At 44.4% G+C, this 18,961-nt stretch overlaps 1 protein-coding gene across 2 annotated transcripts in view; it reads right to left on the bottom strand.

The window, feature by feature from the left end:
- homer1 (homer scaffold protein 1) overlaps nt 1–18,961 on the bottom strand; it is a 53,637-nt gene that overhangs the window by 14,948 nt on the left and 19,728 nt on the right. The window contains exons 1-6 of one of the 2 annotated variants that reach the window (XM_079846857.1): nt 18,386–18,864; nt 7,542–7,698; nt 4,220–4,351; nt 2,871–2,963; nt 2,739–2,771; nt 2,501–2,518 (exon numbers count right to left, since the gene is read on the bottom strand). In XM_079846857.1, the coding sequence (XP_079702983.1) occupies nt 2,501–2,518; nt 2,739–2,771; nt 2,871–2,963; nt 4,220–4,351; nt 7,542–7,698; nt 18,386–18,390 (438 nt within the window). In that variant the 5' untranslated portion in view covers nt 18,391–18,864. Of the gene's footprint in view, nt 1–2,500; nt 2,519–2,738; nt 2,772–2,870; nt 2,964–4,219; nt 4,352–7,541; nt 7,699–18,385; nt 18,865–18,961 lie in introns of those variants that run through there. The other variant, XM_079846858.1, reaches the window with a different exon arrangement.

Genomic DNA, 18,961 nt, shown 5'->3' with positions numbered 1-18,961 from the left:
CAGTCACAAACACACAAAACAGTCAGAAACACACACAACACAGTCAGAAACACACAACACAGTCACAAACACACAAAACACAGTCAGAAACACACACAACACAGTCAGAAACACACAAACCAGTCACAAACACACACAACACAGTCAGAAACACACAAACCAGTCACAAACACACAAACCAGTCACAAACACACAAACCAGTCAGAAACACACACAACACAGTCAGAAACACACAACACAGTCACAAACACACAAACCAGTCACAAACACACAAAACAGTCAGAAACACACACAACACAGTCAGAAACACACAACACAGTCACAAACACACAAAACACAGTCAGAAACACACACAACACAGTCAGAAACACAAAACACAGTCACAAACACACACAACACAGTCAGAAACACACAAACCAGTCACAAACACACAAACCAGTCACAAACACACAAACCAGTCAGAAACACACACAACACAGTCAGAAACACACAACACAGTCACAAACACACAAACCAGTCACAAACACACAAAACAGTCAGAAACACACACAACACAGTCAGAAACACACAACACAGTCACAAACACACAAAACACAGTCAGAAACACACACAACACAGTCAGAAACACAAAACACAGTCACAAACACACACAACACAGTCAGAAACACACAAACCAGTCACAAACACACAAACCAGTCACAAACACACAAACCAGTCAGAAACACACACAACACAGTCAGAAACACACAACACAGTCACAAACACACAAACCAGTCACAAACACACAAAACAGTCAGAAACACACACAACACAGTCAGAAACACACAACACAGTCACAAACACACAAAACACAGTCAGAAACACACACAACACAGTCAGAAACACACAACACAGTCAGAAACACAAAACACAGTCACAAACACACAAAACACAGTCAGAAACACACACAACACAGTCAGAAACACACAACACAGTCAGAAACACAAAACACAGTCACAAACACACATTACACATCATTCTGACATCACTGCTGCTTACACACTCACATCATTAATTCAAGATATTTGTTCAAAAACACTGATTCATCCAGTAATGAAACAAGTGAAGTATATATGAGTGAGTCATTGAATCATTTATTCAAGAGATTCGTTCAAAAACACTGATTCATCCAGTAATGAAACAAGTGAAGTATATATGAGTGAGTCATTGAATCATTCATTCAAGATATTTGTTCAAAAACGCTGATTCATCCAGTAATGAAACAAGTGAAGTCTTTATGAGTGAGTCATTGAATCATTCATTCAAGATATTTGTTCAAAAACGCTGATTCATCCAATAATGAAACAAGTGAGGTCTATATGAGTGAGTCATTGAATCATTCATTCAAGATATTTGTTCAAAAACGCTGATTCATCCAGTAATGAAACAAGTGAGGTCTATATGAGTGAGTCATTGAATCATTCATTCAAGATATTTGTTCAAAAACGCTGATTCATCCAATAATGAAACAAGTGAGGTCTATATGAGTGAGTCATTGAATCATTCATTCAAGATATTTGTTCAAAAACGCTGATTCATCCAGTAATGAAACAAGTGAAGTCTTTATGAGTGAGTCATTGAATCATTCATTCAAGATATTTGTTCAAAAACGCTGATTCATCCAATAATGAAACAAGTGAGGTCTATATGAGTGAGTCATTGAATCATTCATTCAAGATATTTGTTCAAAAACGCTGATTCATCCAGTAATGAAACAAGTGAAGTCTTTATGAGTGAGTCATTGAATCATTCATTCAAGATATTTGTTCAAAAACGCTGATTCATCCAATAATGAAACAAGTGAGGTCTATATGAGTGAGTCATTGAATCATTCATTCAAGATATTTGTTCAAAAACGCTGATTCATCCAGTAATGAAACAAGTGAAGTCTTTATGAGTGAGTCATTGAATCATTCATTCAAGATATTTGTTCAAAAACGCTGATTCATCCAGTAATGAAACAAGTGAGGTCTATATGAGTGAGTCATTGAATCATTTATTCAGGAGATTTGTTCAAAAACGCTGATTCATCCAATAATGAAACAAGTGAGGTCTATATGAGTGAGTCATTGAATCATTCATTCAAGATATTTGTTCAAAAACGCTGATTCATCCAGTAATGAAACAAGTGAAGTCTTTATGAGTGAGTCATTGAATCATTCATTCAAGATATTTGTTCAAAAACGCTGATTCATCCAGTAATGAAACAAGTGAAGTCTATATGAGTGAGTCATTGAATCATTCATTCAAGATATTTGTTCAAAAACGCTGATTCATCCAGTAATGAAACAAGTGAAGTCTTTAGGCTTGTTCGACTTGAACCGGCGCTGCACAGACCGATCGGTTAATGACATCAAAGAAACTCACATATCTTACGACACAAATCTGACATTGGATGAATAGAGTTGAGCTGATGATAATATCAGGGGTGAAAGTTCAGGGTCGTCTGCCTCAGTCTTACCTTCGATGCGCCCCGGATCTGCTCGTGAACGACATTGTGAGAGAAATGACAACATCTCATGATAATCAAGAGCACATTAATCACAGAGGATCTGCTGTCGGGAATAGAGGAGTGTGTTGAAGGACTGGTGTTGGGATGGGAGGGAGGACTGGGACGGACTGGTTCTGGACGCTTGATCTGGGTCACGGGTCGGAGTTGCTAACGGGTGTTCTGACACTCATGAGCGTTTGCTCCTTACCTTGAAGCGCGGGAAGCACGACACAGGTTTGCGCTTGAGAGACAATGTGATTGAGGATGTCAATAGATTGAAGTAGAAACACACACACACACATACACACACACACACATAGGTTGATGGTTTGGGTTATACCTGTGAGGGTGAGCTGGTCAACTCCATCTTCTCCTGAGATTTCTCTTTCGCTAATCGCGCGGCTTCTTTGAACTCTGCAAACTTCTCAGCAAACTACAGACAGACGGAGAACAGCGTCAGACACACACACACACACACACACACACACACACACACACACACACACACACACACACTGATTCATTTGTTACATCTGATTCACACACTTCTGGAATCATATATGCACACACTTCCCCGTTCCGTCTGATTCACACACTTCTGGAGTCATATATACACACACTTCCCCGTTCCGTCTGATTCACACACTTCTGGAATCATATATACACACACTTCCCCGTTCCGTCTGATTCACACACTTCTGGAGTCATATATACATCTATAATGTCCAACTTAAACTGTGGTTAATCTTGAACGCTTTAGAGCGACAGACTGAAGTTTGATCTCTTTTCAGGGAGCTACAGATATTGGATGGGAGGAGCTACAGATATTGGATGGGAGGAGCTACATATATTGGATGGGAGGAGCTACAGATATTGGATGGGAGGGGCGACATATATTGGATGGGAGGAGCTACAGATATTGGATGGGAGGGGCTTCAGATATTGGATGGGAGGAGCTAAAGCTATTGGATGGGAGGAGCTACAGATAATGGATGGGAGGAGCTAAAGATATTGGATGGGAGGAGCTACAGATAATGATGGGAGGAGCTACAGATATTGGATGGGAGGAGCTACAGATAATGTATGGGAGGGACTACAGATAATGGATGGGAGGAGCTACAAGATAATGGATGGGAGGAGCTACAGATATTGCATGGGAGGAGCTACAGATAATGGATGGGAGGAGCTACAAGATAATGGATGGGAGGAGCTACAGATAATGTATGGGAGGGACTACAGATAATGGATGGGAGGAGCTACAAGATAATGGATGGGAGGAGCTACAAGATAATGGATGGGAGGAGCTACAGATATTGGATGGGAGGAGCTACATAAATTGGATGGGAGGAGCTACAGATAATGGATGGGAAGAGCTACAGATAATGGATGGGAAGAGCTACAATAGATGGGAGGAGCTACAGAAATTGGATGGGAGGAGCTACAGATATTCGATGGGAAGAGCTACAGATAATGGATGGGAGGAGCTACAGATAATGGATCAGAGGGGCTACATATATTGGATGGGAGGAGCTACCAATATTGGATGGGAGGAGCTACAGATGATGTTCAGTGAAGTTTAAGTCACGCATCAGCTGAAAATCAGCATCAGGTAAACAAACAGTTCTTGTGATTTAAGATTGAATGTGTTAAGATGTGTAAATGCGTATCTTGAGAGTGTGTAGAGCGCACTTTGCTGAGCAGCGCCTCGGAGGAGAAGCCCAGGCCGTAGACGGTGTTGGCCCGGCTGTCCGCCCACTGCCCGAACTTGTGCGAGGTCTTGGTGAAGGTCATGTTCGGGGTGATGGTGCTGTTAATGATGGCCTGTAAACACAACACACACACACCAGCCGGTCTCAGAACTCAACACGTATCCATTATACTGTGTCCTAACCCAGGGTTTCTGCAGGTTTCAGTAAGTCAAATTTAAGACCTTTTTAAGACATTTTAAGAACATAAAGATTGAAATTTAAGACCTACACGACGCATTATCCAAGTTAGATAGATAGTTACCTCGGGATCATTAGAGTATCTATCTTTCTATCCATCTAGGATTATCTGATGTGTGTGTGAGAGAGAGAGGGAGAGGTAGATATTTTTTAATAGAAAATTGTACTTCTGCATATTATACTGTAAAAACACAATTATTGTTGATTTTAGTTGATCACAGTTGATCATAACTTGAGAGGAAATGATGAGATGATTAAAGTGACCAAAATTATCACGATTATCACAGAATCCTGGTCAAAAAGTACTAATACTACAGAATGAAGTCAATTCAATAAGTTTTATGTCGAAAAACAGCAAATAAATTGATTAGCATCAAAATGCACATTTTGTTTACGTAAACATTAAAATACCATTAAAAATGATGGCCAGATTTTAAAAGAGTGTCTTGCAACATGTTATCTACTAACATACAAGTTCAAATAAAGTTTTGACCAAAAAGGTTTTATACAAAGATAAACCTCATATTTCAGCCTTTAAATATTTTTTTATAAAAAGAATGAGACAAAAAAGATAAATTACTGACATTTACACATTAGCTTATATTTATTAGTAGTGTTTGGGTGCACCCCCATCCTTCATGTTGACTGAGCTTTCAATGTTGTTATGGAAAGGGGTGATTGGTTGGTTCCTGTCACATGACCTGCGGTGCATTTGCGGCATTCTGAAAAGTTTAGATTTTTTTCATCTCGTTGCGCCTGGTAATTATGAGAGCGCTTGCTTGTTGAACAAACTTGAGCGCGCAAAAGACGCGCTATGTGAACGGCCTCTGGCGAGCTAGCTCATATCAAGCCACGAGCGGCTGGAGCTCGCGAGCGGCGTGTTGGAGACCCCTGCTCCAGGGCTCCGCTGCGTCGGCTACAACTCAAAACTTTTTTGCTACTTTGTAATAACTTTCTGCGGCCAGCGTTTCTGGAAATGAACGAGGGTAAACACTTTTTTAGACCTGACTAAATGAAATTTAAGACCTAGGATGAAAATCTGGTCATTTTTAAGACTTTTTAAGGCCTTCAATTTAAAGTTCAGAATTTTAGACTTTTTAAGACCCCGCGGAAACCCTGTAACCAGACGCGATGCGATAAGATTCCAGTGACAAATAATTTGTCTGTCCACACTAGATGCGACACGACTGCGAGATGCATCAAAATCAATCAAAACCCACAGCCAATCAGAACAGCGTATGGGCGGAGTCAGCCAATCAGAACAGCGTGTGGGCGGAGTCAGCCAATCAGAACAGCGTGTGGGCACAGAGAGTAAGAGAGTAATGTTGATGGCACTCGCAAGAAAATGGATAAGTGCTACAGAATCAAATACACATGTTACACCATTTAAACATTATTAAAAATGCATAGGGTGAGTTACTAAAACAATCTGTGTCAAAGAATACACTTGTTTGTTCACAGTTTGAACGTTCTTGTTTCCATTTGTTTAATTTGAAGACCTGAGGTGAATTATCCATTGTTGCTTTTACAGCTACAAAGCTAGAGCACTAAATGATGTTCAGAGTCACATGACACGCTTTTAACATTAAATAAAGCACATAAACAGTGCCTGAGATCATCATCGCCACACTTTGTGTTTGTTGTTCCAGCGCGATGTCGCAGAAAAATAGAAACCGGTGCGGCTGGTTACGACAAACACTCGATTAACATGGAAAAGAGCCTTTTATCGCGCGAGAAAGTGACATAAACCCGATCTGAGACTGAAATGGATTTAAAGAAATGAGATTCCAACAGGATTTCACACCACTACTGTCGGGTATCGTTTGAGTTTTAGCAATTCCGATTTTGATTCTTTTTATCGATTCCTAATTTCGATTCCAATAAGGTAAAACAAATTTTTTTTGGATATCATTCACATCTCGGGCCCTATTGTAACGATATGAAACGCAAGTAACTTTGTGGCCGGGTCTCGGGCGCTGTTGCTATTACACCGGCGGGATAAATGACTCTCCGACGCAAATCTAAAATGTGTTGGTCTGAAGTCGCTTCATTACTCATAGGTGTGGTTTGGGCGTAACGTGAAATAAACCAATCAGAGCGACATCTCACATTCCCTTTAAGAGCAGGCGCGCTTGTTCCATGGCGGATTGCTATTATAACGGCGGATTTGCCAGGAGCGGTTCACAGCCGAGGAGACCGACGTTCTCGTCAGGGCCGTAAAACACAGAGAAGTGACATTGGGGATGGAGAAACACACCCAGATTAGCTTCGGTTAAACAGGCGTATGATAATTTGGGTAAATGTGTAAGCTAGATTTATGCCTATATTTCCACATCTTCATGGACACCACAATGATTTCCCTCGTGTGGTAATATTGTTCCTTGTAATAATGTATGGTTTTCTAAAAATGAAAACTGTTGCGTCTGTGTGTAGATGAGAGAAGCAAAGTGTGTGTGTGTTGTGCACACGCTACACTGAATATGGCCAAGCATGTGCTCTTAAAATAGCATCTGAATAACATGAGCAACGCGCCACTGACTTTAGACGAGGTTTCTCCTGGTCAGTGGAGGAAATGTTTTCTGAAACTGCAAAATAGCACCAGGGAACGTTTGCGCCGGAACACGCCTCCTCTTTTCGCTGAACCGCCCCCGGGAGCGCAAGTTCGTTCTCTAGTTTACCGGCGTGCGTCTGTGGAGGGAAGAGGCCGCTGTGCGTCCGGAGCAAAATAGGAATGACACATGCGTCGCTGTACAAAGTCAATTGCGATAGGGCCTATAGTCTTATTGCAGAACATGTAATAGTGGCTGAATATCAGTAACAGAAATCATCAGGCTAAAGAACACTCACACAAGGAGCGTTTGCCTGTGGTTTAAAAACACCATAGAAGAACAACTAGCAGAACTAATATAGTCTTCATTCATTATTAAATAAACACTCAGTGATTAAAAAGAACAAATAAATTAGCAATCGCAACAAATAGATGCAACTGAACAAAAATATGTTACTGTAGTCACATGACTTTATGAATGTCAGATCGCAGCAGGAGCGATGGGAGTCGGTCTGACCTTTGACCCGTCCAGGCTGATGATGCGGTAGACGTTGCGTGTGCTGTCGTAGAAGTACGAGACGGTGACGGCGTGTTTGCTGGTGGGAACCCAGTTCTTCTTCGTGTTGGGGTCGATCTGGAAGACGTGAGCTCTGGTGCTGAAGATCGGCTGCTCTCTGCAAACACACACACACACAAGTGCATGATGGGAAACACAGTTACCCACAATCCTCCATCAGTTCAGAAGCCCATCCACAGTCAGATTAGGACTCGTCCTGGATTATGAAGGATTTTCTATGGAGAATGACTATTAACACGTCGCTTTAGTCCAGGACTCGAGTCAATCTGTGTGTGTGTGTGTGTGTGTGTGTGTGGATGGATGAGTGTGTGTGTGTGTGTGGATGGATGAGTGTGTGGATGAGTTTATCATCAGTTCATCTGGCAGATCATCATCATCGGCTCGAGCCGAACGCAAATCCCAGCATGCAAAGCGAGCTTCCCTGTTCCTGCTCCTACAGAACATCTTATCTGAGTCCCTGTGCTTTATTCCAGTTCCTCACACTGATCTGTGTGTGTGTGTGTGTGCTGAATGTGGGTCAGACGGATCGAGTCTCCAGTGTCTCACACTCTTATTTAACAGCACACACTCTAATTAATCTCATCAAACATCATCTGGGAGTGAACATGTTAAAGTCACATGACCTCTAGCGATGTTTATTAGAGTATCTGTGATGAGGAAAATATTCATTGTATGCATTTGAAATCTAGAGTTGGTTCTGTGTTACTGTACCCTTAAATAAACAGAGTTTAATATACAGGTTTGTAGATCTTAATTTCTTTTTATTGATTAACCACTTGTAAACTTATGTCACTGTTCTTTTTTTATTATAAATATAGGATTTGTATTAAATCTAGACTGATTGAGTCGAATCGGGAATCGAAATCGAATTGGAACATCTGAATTGATACCCAGTGTGTGTGTGTGTATGTGTGTGAGAGAGTGTGTGTGTGTGTGTATGTGTGTGAGAGAGAGTGTGTGTGTGAGTGTGTGTGTGTGTGTGTGTGTGAGAGTGTGTGTGTGTATGAGAGTGTGTGTGTGTGTGTGTGTGTGTGTGTGTGTGTGTGTTTGGTCTAGAGGAAATCAGCTCTTATCACACTATTGTCAATGGCTTTGACTGCAACACACAGAGCCATTGTTCAAACACAGAGATAAAAATCAAACTGGCTGATGAGGCTGTGACATCAGCTGTTCTAACACACACACACACACACACACTCACTCTCTCTCACAAACACACACACACACTCACACACACACTGTGTTAATGAACACACTCTCACACACACAGGCCAAGGGTGAGCCGGTCCATCTGCTCACAGTGCAGTCATAATCCAACCAATCACATGCCGGCACACACACACACACACACACACACACACACACAATCACTGCACACGCACACACACACAAACACAAACACTGCACACACACACAAACACTGCACACACACAATCACTGCACACACACACACACACACACACACAAAATCACTGCACACACACAAACACAATTCTGAGCACTATTATTATTATTATTATCATCTTGTGACCTGCATGTCATGTGACCATCAGAGAACATGAACACACGAATGTCATCGACACCAGAGCCCGTCTACGGAGAGCCTGGCTCCCTATTGAGTCCTATTGTACCGAATGTTGGTTGTAGTTCCACCAGAGCTCCACTGGGGGCGATCGCGGGCGAGTGCAGAGTGAATGGGAGATGGGGCTAGACGGCTAAATGTGTCTCTTTCACACGATTGCCGTTGAGAAATCTCAGATTTGATTGTAGGTTTTGCGAGTTCAACATGGGTTATAGGTCGAAAGTTGAATGAACGAGTACTTATGTCCTTTCGATTTCTTACAGGTTGAGTTGTTGTTGCCCATAACACGCTAGCATTCTGCTAATGAACGCTGATTGGTCAGTGAAGGACTGACTACGACCAGAGAAACCGCTTGATGGCACCGTGTGTGTGTGTGTGTGTATTTTCGGCGTGGTCTTTTAAAACAACAAAACAAAAACTCTTCTAGCGCGTGTGTTTACCTGTGTCAGCTGTGTTGTGTGTTTCCCTGTGTCAGCTGTGTTGTGTTTCCCTGTGTCAGCTGTGTTGTGTGTTTACCTGTGTCAGCTGTGTGGTGTGTTTACCTGTGTCAGCTGTGTTGTGTGTTTGCCTGTGTCAGCTGTGTTGTGTGTTTACCTGTGTCAGCTGTGTTGTGTGTTTGCCTGTGTCAGCTGTGTTGTGTGTTTACCTGTGTCAGCTGTGTTGTGTGTTTACCTGTGTCAGCTGTGTTGTGTGTTTCCCTGTGTCAGCTGTGTTGTGTTTCCCTGTGTCAGCTGTGTTGTGTGTTTACCTGTGTCAGCTGTGTTGTGTGTTTACCTGTGTCAGCTGTGTGGTGTGTTTACCTGTGTCAGCTGTGTTGTGTGTTTGCCTGTGTCAGCTGTGTTGTGTGTTTACCTGTGTCAGCTGTGTTGTGTGTTTGCCTGTGTCAGCTGTGTTGTGTGTTTACCTGTGTCAGCTGTGTTGTGTGTTTCCCTGTGTCAGCTGTGTTGTGTGTTTCCCTGTGTCAGCTGTGTTGTGTTTCCCTGTGTCAGCTGTGTTGTGTGTTTACCTGTGTCAGCTGTGTTGTGTGTTTCCCTGTGTCAGCTGTGTTGTGTGTTTCCCTGTGTCAGCTGTGTTGTGTGTTTCCCTGTGTCAGCTGTGTTGTGTGTTTGCCTGTGTCAGCTGTGTTGTGTGTTTACCTGTGTCAGCCGTGTTGTGTGTTTCCCTGTGTCAACTGTGTTGTGTTTCCCTGTCAGCTGTGTTGTGTGTTTACCTGTGTCAGCTGTGTTGTGTGTTTCCCTGTGTCAGCTGTGTTGTGTGTTTCCCTGTGTCAGCTGTGTTGTGTGTTTACCTGTGTCAGCTGTGTTGTGTGTTTACCTGTGTCAGCTGTGTTGTGTGTTTACCTGTGTCAGCTGTGTTGTGTGTTTACCTGTGTCAGCTGTGTTGTGTGTTTGCCTGTGTCGGCTGTGTTGTGTGTTTACCTGTGTCGGCTGTGTTGTGTGTTTACCAGTGTCAGCTGTGTTGTGTGTTTCCCTGTGTCAGCTGTGTTGTGTTTCCCTGTGTCAGCTGTGTTGTGTGTTTACCTGTGTCAGCTGTGTTGTGTGTTTCCCTGTGTCAGCTGTGTTGTGTTTCCCTGTGTCAGCTGTGTTGTGTGTTTCCCTGTTTCCCTGTGTCAGCTGTGTTGTGTGTTTACCTGTGTCAGCTGTGTTGTGTGTTTACCTGTCAGCTGTGTTGTGTGTTTTCCTGTGTCAACTGTGTTGTGTGTTTCCCTGTGTCAGCTGTGTTGTGTTTCCCTTTGTCAGCTGTGTTGTGTGTTTACCTGTGTCAGCTGTGTTGTGTGTTTACCTGTGTCAGCTGTGTTGTGTGTTTCCCTGTGTCGGCTGTGTTGTGTGTTTCCCTGTGTCAGCTGTGTTGTGTGTTTCCCTGTGTCAGCTGTGTTGTGTTTCCCTGTGTCAGCTGTGTTGTGTGTTTACCTGTGTCAGCTGTGTTGTGTTTCCCTGTGTCAGCTGTGTTGTGTTTCCCTGTGTCAGCTGTGTCGTGTGTTTCCCTGTGTCAGCTGTGTTGTGTGTTTCCTTGTGTCAGCTGTGTTGTGTGTTTACCTGTGTCGGCTGTGTTGCGTTTCCCTGTGTCAGCTGTGTTGTGTGTTTCCCTGTGTCAGCTGTGTTGTGTTTCCCTGTGTCAGCTGTGTTGTGTGTTTCCCTGTGTCAGCTGTGTTGTGTGTTTACCAGTGTCAGCTGTGTTGTGTGTTTCCCTGTGTCGGCTGTGTTGCGTTTCCCTGTGTCAGCTGTGTTGTGTGTTTCCCTGTGTCAGCTGTGTTGTGTTTCCCTGTGTCAGCTGTGTTGTGTTTCCCTGTGTCAGCTGTGTTGTGTGTTTCCCTGTGTCAGCTGTGTTGTGTTTACCTGTGTCAGCTGTGTTGTGTGTTTACCTGTGTCAGCTGTGTCGTGTGTTTACCTGTGTCGGCTGTGTTGTGTTTCCCTGTGTCAGCTGTGTTGTGTGTTTACCTGTGTCAGCTGTGTTGTGTGTTTCCCTGTGTCAGCTGTGTCGTGTGTTTGCCTGTGTCAGCTGTGTTGTGTGTTTCCCTGTGTCAGCTGTGTCGTGTGTTTACCTGTGTCAGCTGTGTTGTGTGTTTCCCTGTGTCAGCTGTGTCGTGTGTTTACCTGTGTCGGCTGTGTTGTGTTTCCCTGTGTCAGCTGTGTTGTGTGTTTCCCTGTGTCAGCTGTGTTGTGTGTTTCCCTGTGTCAGCTGTGTTGTGTGTTTACCTGTGTCGGCTGTGTTGTGTTTCCCTGTGTCAGCTGTGTTGTGTGTTTCCCTGTGTCAGCTGTGTTGTGTTTCCCTGTGTCAGCTGTGTTTACCTGTGTCAGCTGTGTTGTGTGTTCAGCTGTGTTGTGTGTTTCCCTGTGTCAGTTGTGTTGTGTGTTTCCCTGTGTCAGCTGTGTTGTGTTTCCCCGTGTCAGCTGTGTTGTGTGTTTACCTGTGTCAGCTGTGTTGTGTGTTTCCCTGTGTCAGCTGTGTTGTGTGTTTGCCTGTCAGCTGTGTTGTGTTTACCTGTGTCAGCTGTGTTGTGTGTTTCCCTGTATCAGCTGTGTTGTGTGTTTGCCTGTCAGCTGTGTTGTGTGTTTACCTGTGTCAGCTGTGCTGTGTGTTTACCTGTGTCAGCTGTGTTGTGTGTTTACCTGTGTCAGCTGTGTTGTTTTCCTGTGTCAGCTGTGTTGTGTGTTTGCCTGTGTCAGCGGTGTTGTGTGTTTGCCTGTGTCAGCTGTGTTGTGTGTTTACCTGTGTCAGCTGTGTTGTTTACCTGTGTCAGCTGTGTTGTGTGTTTCCCTGTGTCGGCTGTGTCGTGTGTTTCCCTGTGTCGGCTGTGTTGTGTGTTTGCCTGTGTCAGCTGTGTTGTGTGTTTGCCTTTGTCAGCGGTGTTGTGTGTTTCCCTGTGTCAGCGGTGTTGTGTGTTTCCCTATGTCAGCTGTGTTGTTTACCTGTGTCAGCTGTGTTGTGTGTTTACCTGTGTCAGCTGTGTTGTGTGTTTACCTGTGTCAGCTGTGTTGTGTGTGGTTGTGTGTTTGCCTGTGTCAGCTGTGTTGTGTGTTTACCTGTGTTGTTTACCTGTGTCAGCTGTGTTGTGTGTTTCCCTGTGTCGGCTGTGTCGTGTGTTTCCCTGTGTCGGCTGTGTCGTGTGTTTCCCTGTGTCGGCTGTGTTGTGTGTTTCCCTGTGTCAGCTGTGTTGTGTGTTTGCCTGTGTCAGCGGTGTTGTGTGTTTGCCTTTGTCAGCGGTGTTGTGTGTTTCCCTGTGTCAGCGGTGTTGTGTGTTTCCCTATGTCAGCTGTGTTGTTTACCTGTGTCAGCTGTGTTGTGTGTTTCCCTGTGTCGGCTGTGTTGTGTGTTTCCCTGTGTCAGCTGTGTTGTGTGTTTCCCTGTGTCAGCTGTGTTGTGTGTTTGCCTGTGTCAGCTGTGTTGTGTGTTTGCCTGTGTCAGCTGTGTTGTGTGTTTGCCTGTGTCAGCTGTGTTGTTTACCTGTGTCAGCTGTGTTGTTTACCTGTGTCAGCTGTGTTGTGTGTTTACCTGTGTCAGCTGTGTTGTTTACCTGTGTCAGCTGTGTTGTGTGTTTACCTGTGTCAGCTGTGTCGTGTGTTTACCTGTGTCAGCTGTGTCGTGTGTTTCCCTGTGTCAGCTGTGTTGTGTTTCCCTGTGTCAGCTGTGTTGTGTGTTTACCTGTGTCAGCTGTGTTGTGTGTTTACCTGTGTCAGCTGTGTTGTGTTTCCCTGTGTCAGCTGTGTCGTGTTTCCCTGTGTCAGCTGTGTCATGTGTTTCCCTGTGTCGGCTGTGTTGTGTGTTTTCCTGTGTCAGCTGTGTTGTTTACCTGTGTCAGCTGTGTTGTGTGTTTCCCTGTGTCGGCTGTGTTGTGTGTTTCCCTGTGTCAGCTGTGTTGTGTGTTTCCCTGTGTCAGCTGTGTTGTGTGTTTGCCTGTGTCAGCTGTGTTGTGTGTTTGCCTGTCAGCTGTGTTGTGTGTTTGCCTGTGTCAGCTGTGTTGTTTACCTGTGTCAGCTGTGTTGTTTACCTGTGTCAGCTGTGTTGTTTACCTGTGTCAGCTGTGTTGTGTGTTTACCTGTGTCAGCTGTGTCGTGTGTTTACCTGTGTCAGCTGTGTCGTGTGTTTCCCTGTGTCAGCTGTGTTGTGTTTCCCTGTGTCAGCTGTGTTGTGTGTTTGCAGGTGTCAGCTGTGTTGTGTGTTTGCCTGTGTCAGCTGTGTTGTGTGTTTGCAGGTGTCAGCTGTGTTGTGTGTTTGCCTGTGTCAGCTGTGTTGTGTTTCCCTGTGTCAGCTGTGGTGTGTTTCCCTGTGTCAGCTGTGTTGTGTGTTTGCAGGTGTCAGCTGTGTTGTGTGTTTGCCTGTGTCAGCTGTGTTGTGTGTTTGCAGGTGTCAGCTGTGTTGTGTGTTTCCCTGTGTCAGCTGTGTTGTGTTTCCCTGTGTCAGCTGTGTTGTGTGTTTGCAGGTGTCAGCTGTGTTGTGTGTTTGCCTGTGTCAGCTGTGTTGTGTGTTTGCAGGTGTCAGCTGTGTTGTGTGTTTGCCTGTGTCAGCTGTGTTGTGTGTTTGCAGGTGTCAGCTGTGTTGTGTGTTTGCCTGTGTCAGCTGTGTTGTGTTTCCCTGTGTCAGCTGTGTTGTGTGTTTACCTGTGTCAGCTGTGTTGTGTGTTTACCTGTGTCAGCTGTGTTGTGTTTCCCTGTGTCAGCTGTGTCATGTGTTTCCCTGTGTCGGCTGTGTTGTGTGTTTTCCTGTGTCAGCTGTGTTGTGTGTTTCCCTGTGTCAGCTGTGTTGTGTGTTTGCCTGTGTCAGCTGTGTTGTTTACCTGTGTCAGCTGTGTTGTGTGTTTACCTGTGTCAGCTGTGTCGTGTTTACCTGTGTCAGCTGTGTTGTTTCCCTGTGTCAGCTGTGTTGTGTGTTTACCTGTGTCAGCTGTGTTGTTTACCTGTGTCAGCTGTGTTGTGTGTTTCCCTGTGTCAGCTGTGTTGTGTGTTTACCTGTGTCAGCTGTCGTGTGTTTCCCTGTGTCAGCTGTGTTGTGTTTACCTGTGTCAGCTGTGTTGTGTGTTTACCTGTGTCAGCTGTGTTGTGTGTTTACCTGTGTCAGCTGTGTTGTGTTTCCCTGTGTCAGCTGTGTTGTGTGTTTCCCTATGTCAGCTGTGTTGTGTGTTTTCCTGTGTCAGCTGTGTTGTGTGTTTCCCTGTGTCAGCTGTGTTGTGTGTTTGCCTGTGTCAGCTGTGTTGTGTGTTTACCTGTGTCAGCTGTGTTGTGTTTACCTGTGTCGGCTGTGTTGTGTGTTTCCCTGTGTCAGCTGTGTTGTGTGTTTACCAGTGTCAGCTGTGTCGTGTGTTTACCTGTGTCGGCTGTGTTGTGTGTTTACCAGTGTCAGCTGTGTTGTGTGTTTCCCTGTGTCAGCTGTGTTGTGTGTTTACCAGTGTCAGCTGTGTTGTGTGTTTCCCTGTGTCAGCTGTGTTGTGTGTTTGCCTGTGTCGGCTGTGTTGTGTGTTTACCTGTGTCAGCTGTGTTGTGTGTTTCCCTGTGTCAGCTGTGTTGTGTGTTTCCCTGTGTCAGCTGTGTTGTGTGTTTGCCTGTGTCGGCTGTGTTGTGTGTTTACCTGTGTCAGCTGTGTTGTGTGTTTACCAGTGTCAGCTGTGTTGTGTGTTTCCCTGTGTCAGCTGTGTTGTGTGTTTGCCTGTGTCGGCTGTGTTGTGTGTTTACCTGTGTCAGCTGTGTTGTGTGTTTCCCTGTGTCAGCTGTGTTGTGTGTTTGCCTGTGTCAGCTGTGTTGTGTGTTTCCCTGTGTCAGCTGTGTTGTGTGTTTACCTGTGTCAGCTGTGTTGTGTGTTTACCTGTGTCAGCTGTGTTGTGTGTTTCCCTGTGTCAGCTGTGTTGTGTGTTTACCTGTGTCAGCTGTGTTGTCGATACCTCGAGAGAAAAGAAAGTGTAGAGCTGAAAGCACCAAAGTGACTGAAGGATTGCCGTAAAGCAGTATCTCTGGTCGTACGATGTGTATGACGTCATTGACATTTTAAAAGACTTTTTAAAGCAAATAAGTGACTCTAAAACATCTAACACCCAGCAGTGTGTAATTTCTTTGCATCTCCTTTCAAATACAACATTCAAATTACTAGACAAAACATTATATCCTGAGAAAAGTGGATTTTGAGGGGTATAGCGCCATAGACCTCCATTCATTCTGCACTCGTCCTGTGAGCGCCCTCATGAGGAGCCAGAGTGGAACTGCACTCGTCCTGTGAGCGCCCTCATGTGGAGCCAGAGTGGAACTGCCCTCGTCCTGTGAGCGCCCTCATGTGGAGCCAGAGCGGAACTGCACACGTCCTGTGAGCGCCCTCATGTGGAGCCAGAGCGGAACTGCACACGTCCTGTGAGCGCCCTCATGTGGAGCCAGAGCGGAACTGCACACGTCCTGTGAGCGCCCTCATGTGGAGCCAGAGCGGAACTGCACTCGTCCTGTGAGCGCCCTCATGTGGAGCCAGAGCGGAACTGCACTCGTCCTGTGAGCGCCCTCATGTGGAGCCAGAGTGGAACTGCACTCGTCCTGTGAGCGCCCTCATGTGGAGCCAGAGCGGAACTGCACATGTCCTGTGAGCGCCCTCATGTGGAGCCAGAGTGGAACTGCACTCGTCCTGTGAGCGCCCTCATGTGGAGCCAGAGTGGAACTGCACTCGTCCTGTGAGCGCCCTCATGTGGAGCCAGAGCGGAACTGCACTCGTCCTGTGAGCGCCCTCATGTGGAGCCAGAAGGAACTGCACTCGTCCTGTGAGCGCCCTCATGTGGAGCCAGAGTGGAACTGCAGCCAGTTCAGAAGCCGGATGTTCACTGAGAGCGGAAGTTCTCCCCTTAGTTCAGTTTAGTTTATTTATCCTTTAGGAAATTAGTTTTGCACAGGTGCCACACATCACATAAACACAAAAACGCACAAGTAGACAAGTTAAAAAAGGCAAATGGTTACAGACTATTCAGACATTCTTATTAGACATTCTCTGTCGAAGCTCAAACTTACAATCATCAAGTAAAGCAACAACTGAAGCCAATCACAGCTTCCGTGACTACACAGTGACATCATCACAGGGAGCGATGACATCATCTGGGCCTGAGCCAATCAGCACACTTGCCGTTTCGACAACCCAACATCATAAAACACCGGCACGCTGCATATGAGTGTGTGTGTGTGTGTGTGTGTGTGTGTGTGTGTGTGTGTGTGCAAATCATTTTCATCTTCTGTGAAGCAGGATCTGAGATATTGAGCTCATAATTCTCTGTTATACTCAGTCATATGTGACATAAAGAGTCGTAATGTAGACTTTATATGTCAGGATTCCAATTTTTTATTCCATGATTATGAATTTATGTCAGAATTTCGACTATGACAAAATTATGACAGTAAATTTTGACTTTCTTTGATCAACATTTTATTCGAGTCATAAATTCGAGTTATGTCACACACACACACACACACAGACTCACACACACACACTCACACACACTCACACACACACTCTCACGCGCACACACACACACTCGCAGACACACACACTCTCTCTCTCTGTCACACACACACTCTCTCTCATACACACACTCTCTCTCTCTCTCTCTCTCTCACACACACACACACACACACACACACACACACACAGACACATACACACACACACACTCACACTCACTCACTCACACACACACACACACACACACACACTCACTCACTCACTCACTCACTCACTCACACACTCACTCACTCTCTCTCTCTCACTGAATCACATCAGGAATTAATATATCCAGAGAAGACTATGCAGTCATTTTACATCTGATGACTTTATTTCTGTATGTAATCTAATTTGCATCTTTGTTCTGTTGTGTTCATTTGTGCTATTGCTAGTAGTTTGATTATTTGTTCTTATTTTATTACAGACTGTTTAGTTGACTTTTATAATAGTGTTTTAAATTTATATTTGAAATGTATATTTATATTATATTTATGTAGACTTTTTTCATTTGCATTGTTCTTGCATTCCTTGTTAAAAAAAAAAAAATCTGACAAGTAAAATAAAAATTTACTAGCCAAGGTTGGTCAATTTTACGACTTGTGATGTCATAATTTCGACAGTCATTTCCAACTTTTTGTTATAAATGACAATCATTTTCACATTTTTGTTATAATTATGACATTTAATTTAGACTTTTTATGCCATAATTTATGATTATTCCCAACGCTTTGTTATAATTATGAGTCATTTCAAATTTTGTGTCATAATTATTACATACAAAGTTGAAATTATAAGAAACTCGATGACTTCTACTAACTACACGCTCAAACCCTTCAGCTGAACCAATGAGATGATCACAAACTCCTTCAGGATCCACATCACGGTATTACCGCGGTATTAATCTCTCAAAGATCCGACCGTAAACATCTAACCCATTTCTGCCACATTAGAAAACACAATCATGCTACGGTAAATCATAATTATGACAAAATAAGTAATAATTATGACATCCCAAGTCATAATTATGAGATGAAAAGCCAAAAATATGTGAAGTTTAAATAATGTATATTATTTCAATGACCAGTGTCATCATTTTGACTTGCCGTCTCAATAATATGGCTCAGTGTGTCATGATTATGATTTGGCGGCAGGAACGAGCTTCACACACACACACACACACACACACACACACACACACACACACTGAGGCAGAGCTGTAGTGAAGCAGTGGATCAGGGACACATACCCCATCTTGCCGGATCTCCTCCTGTGTGTTTCTGCTGGCTTGATCGCGGTTCTCTCGAGTGTGTTTCAGTGCGCCGAGAATCGAGCCGCTCCGCTCGCGCGCTGACGCTCAACGCTCCTCATGCTGGAGAAGAGACGATATCATCAACACACACACACACACACACACTGATGCTGGATATCAACAATCCCTCAGCGCTCCTCCGTCATCTGCATCAGTTACTCCATCAACGCGTCGCGTTCTCTCACATCTGTCTCTCTCTCCTTCTGTCTGTCATCATCATCATCTTCTCATTCATCATCATCTCCGCGCGACGTCATCACGCACTCGCGTCACTCTCCTCCGCGCCGAACTCTGACATCACGGACAGTACACGTGTTACGTCACTTCCGGTCATCACACACACACACTGGGCTGCTTCCGATGCAAACACTACAGGTTGTGTGTCGCAAACCATCAGCTTCACTTGAGCTGCAGGCTGTAAGTGTTCACTGGTGTAAAGTATATAATGACACACACACACACACACAGCCATGTTTATGTGATTTGTGAGGACATTCCATAGGCGTAATGGTT

Source organism: Squalius cephalus (assembly GCF_949319135.1).
Source record: "Squalius cephalus genome assembly, chromosome: 17".
Taxonomy (NCBI): Eukaryota; Metazoa; Chordata; class Actinopteri; order Cypriniformes; family Leuciscidae; genus Squalius; species Squalius cephalus.
This window is presented reverse-complemented; position numbering and strand designations above follow the sequence as displayed.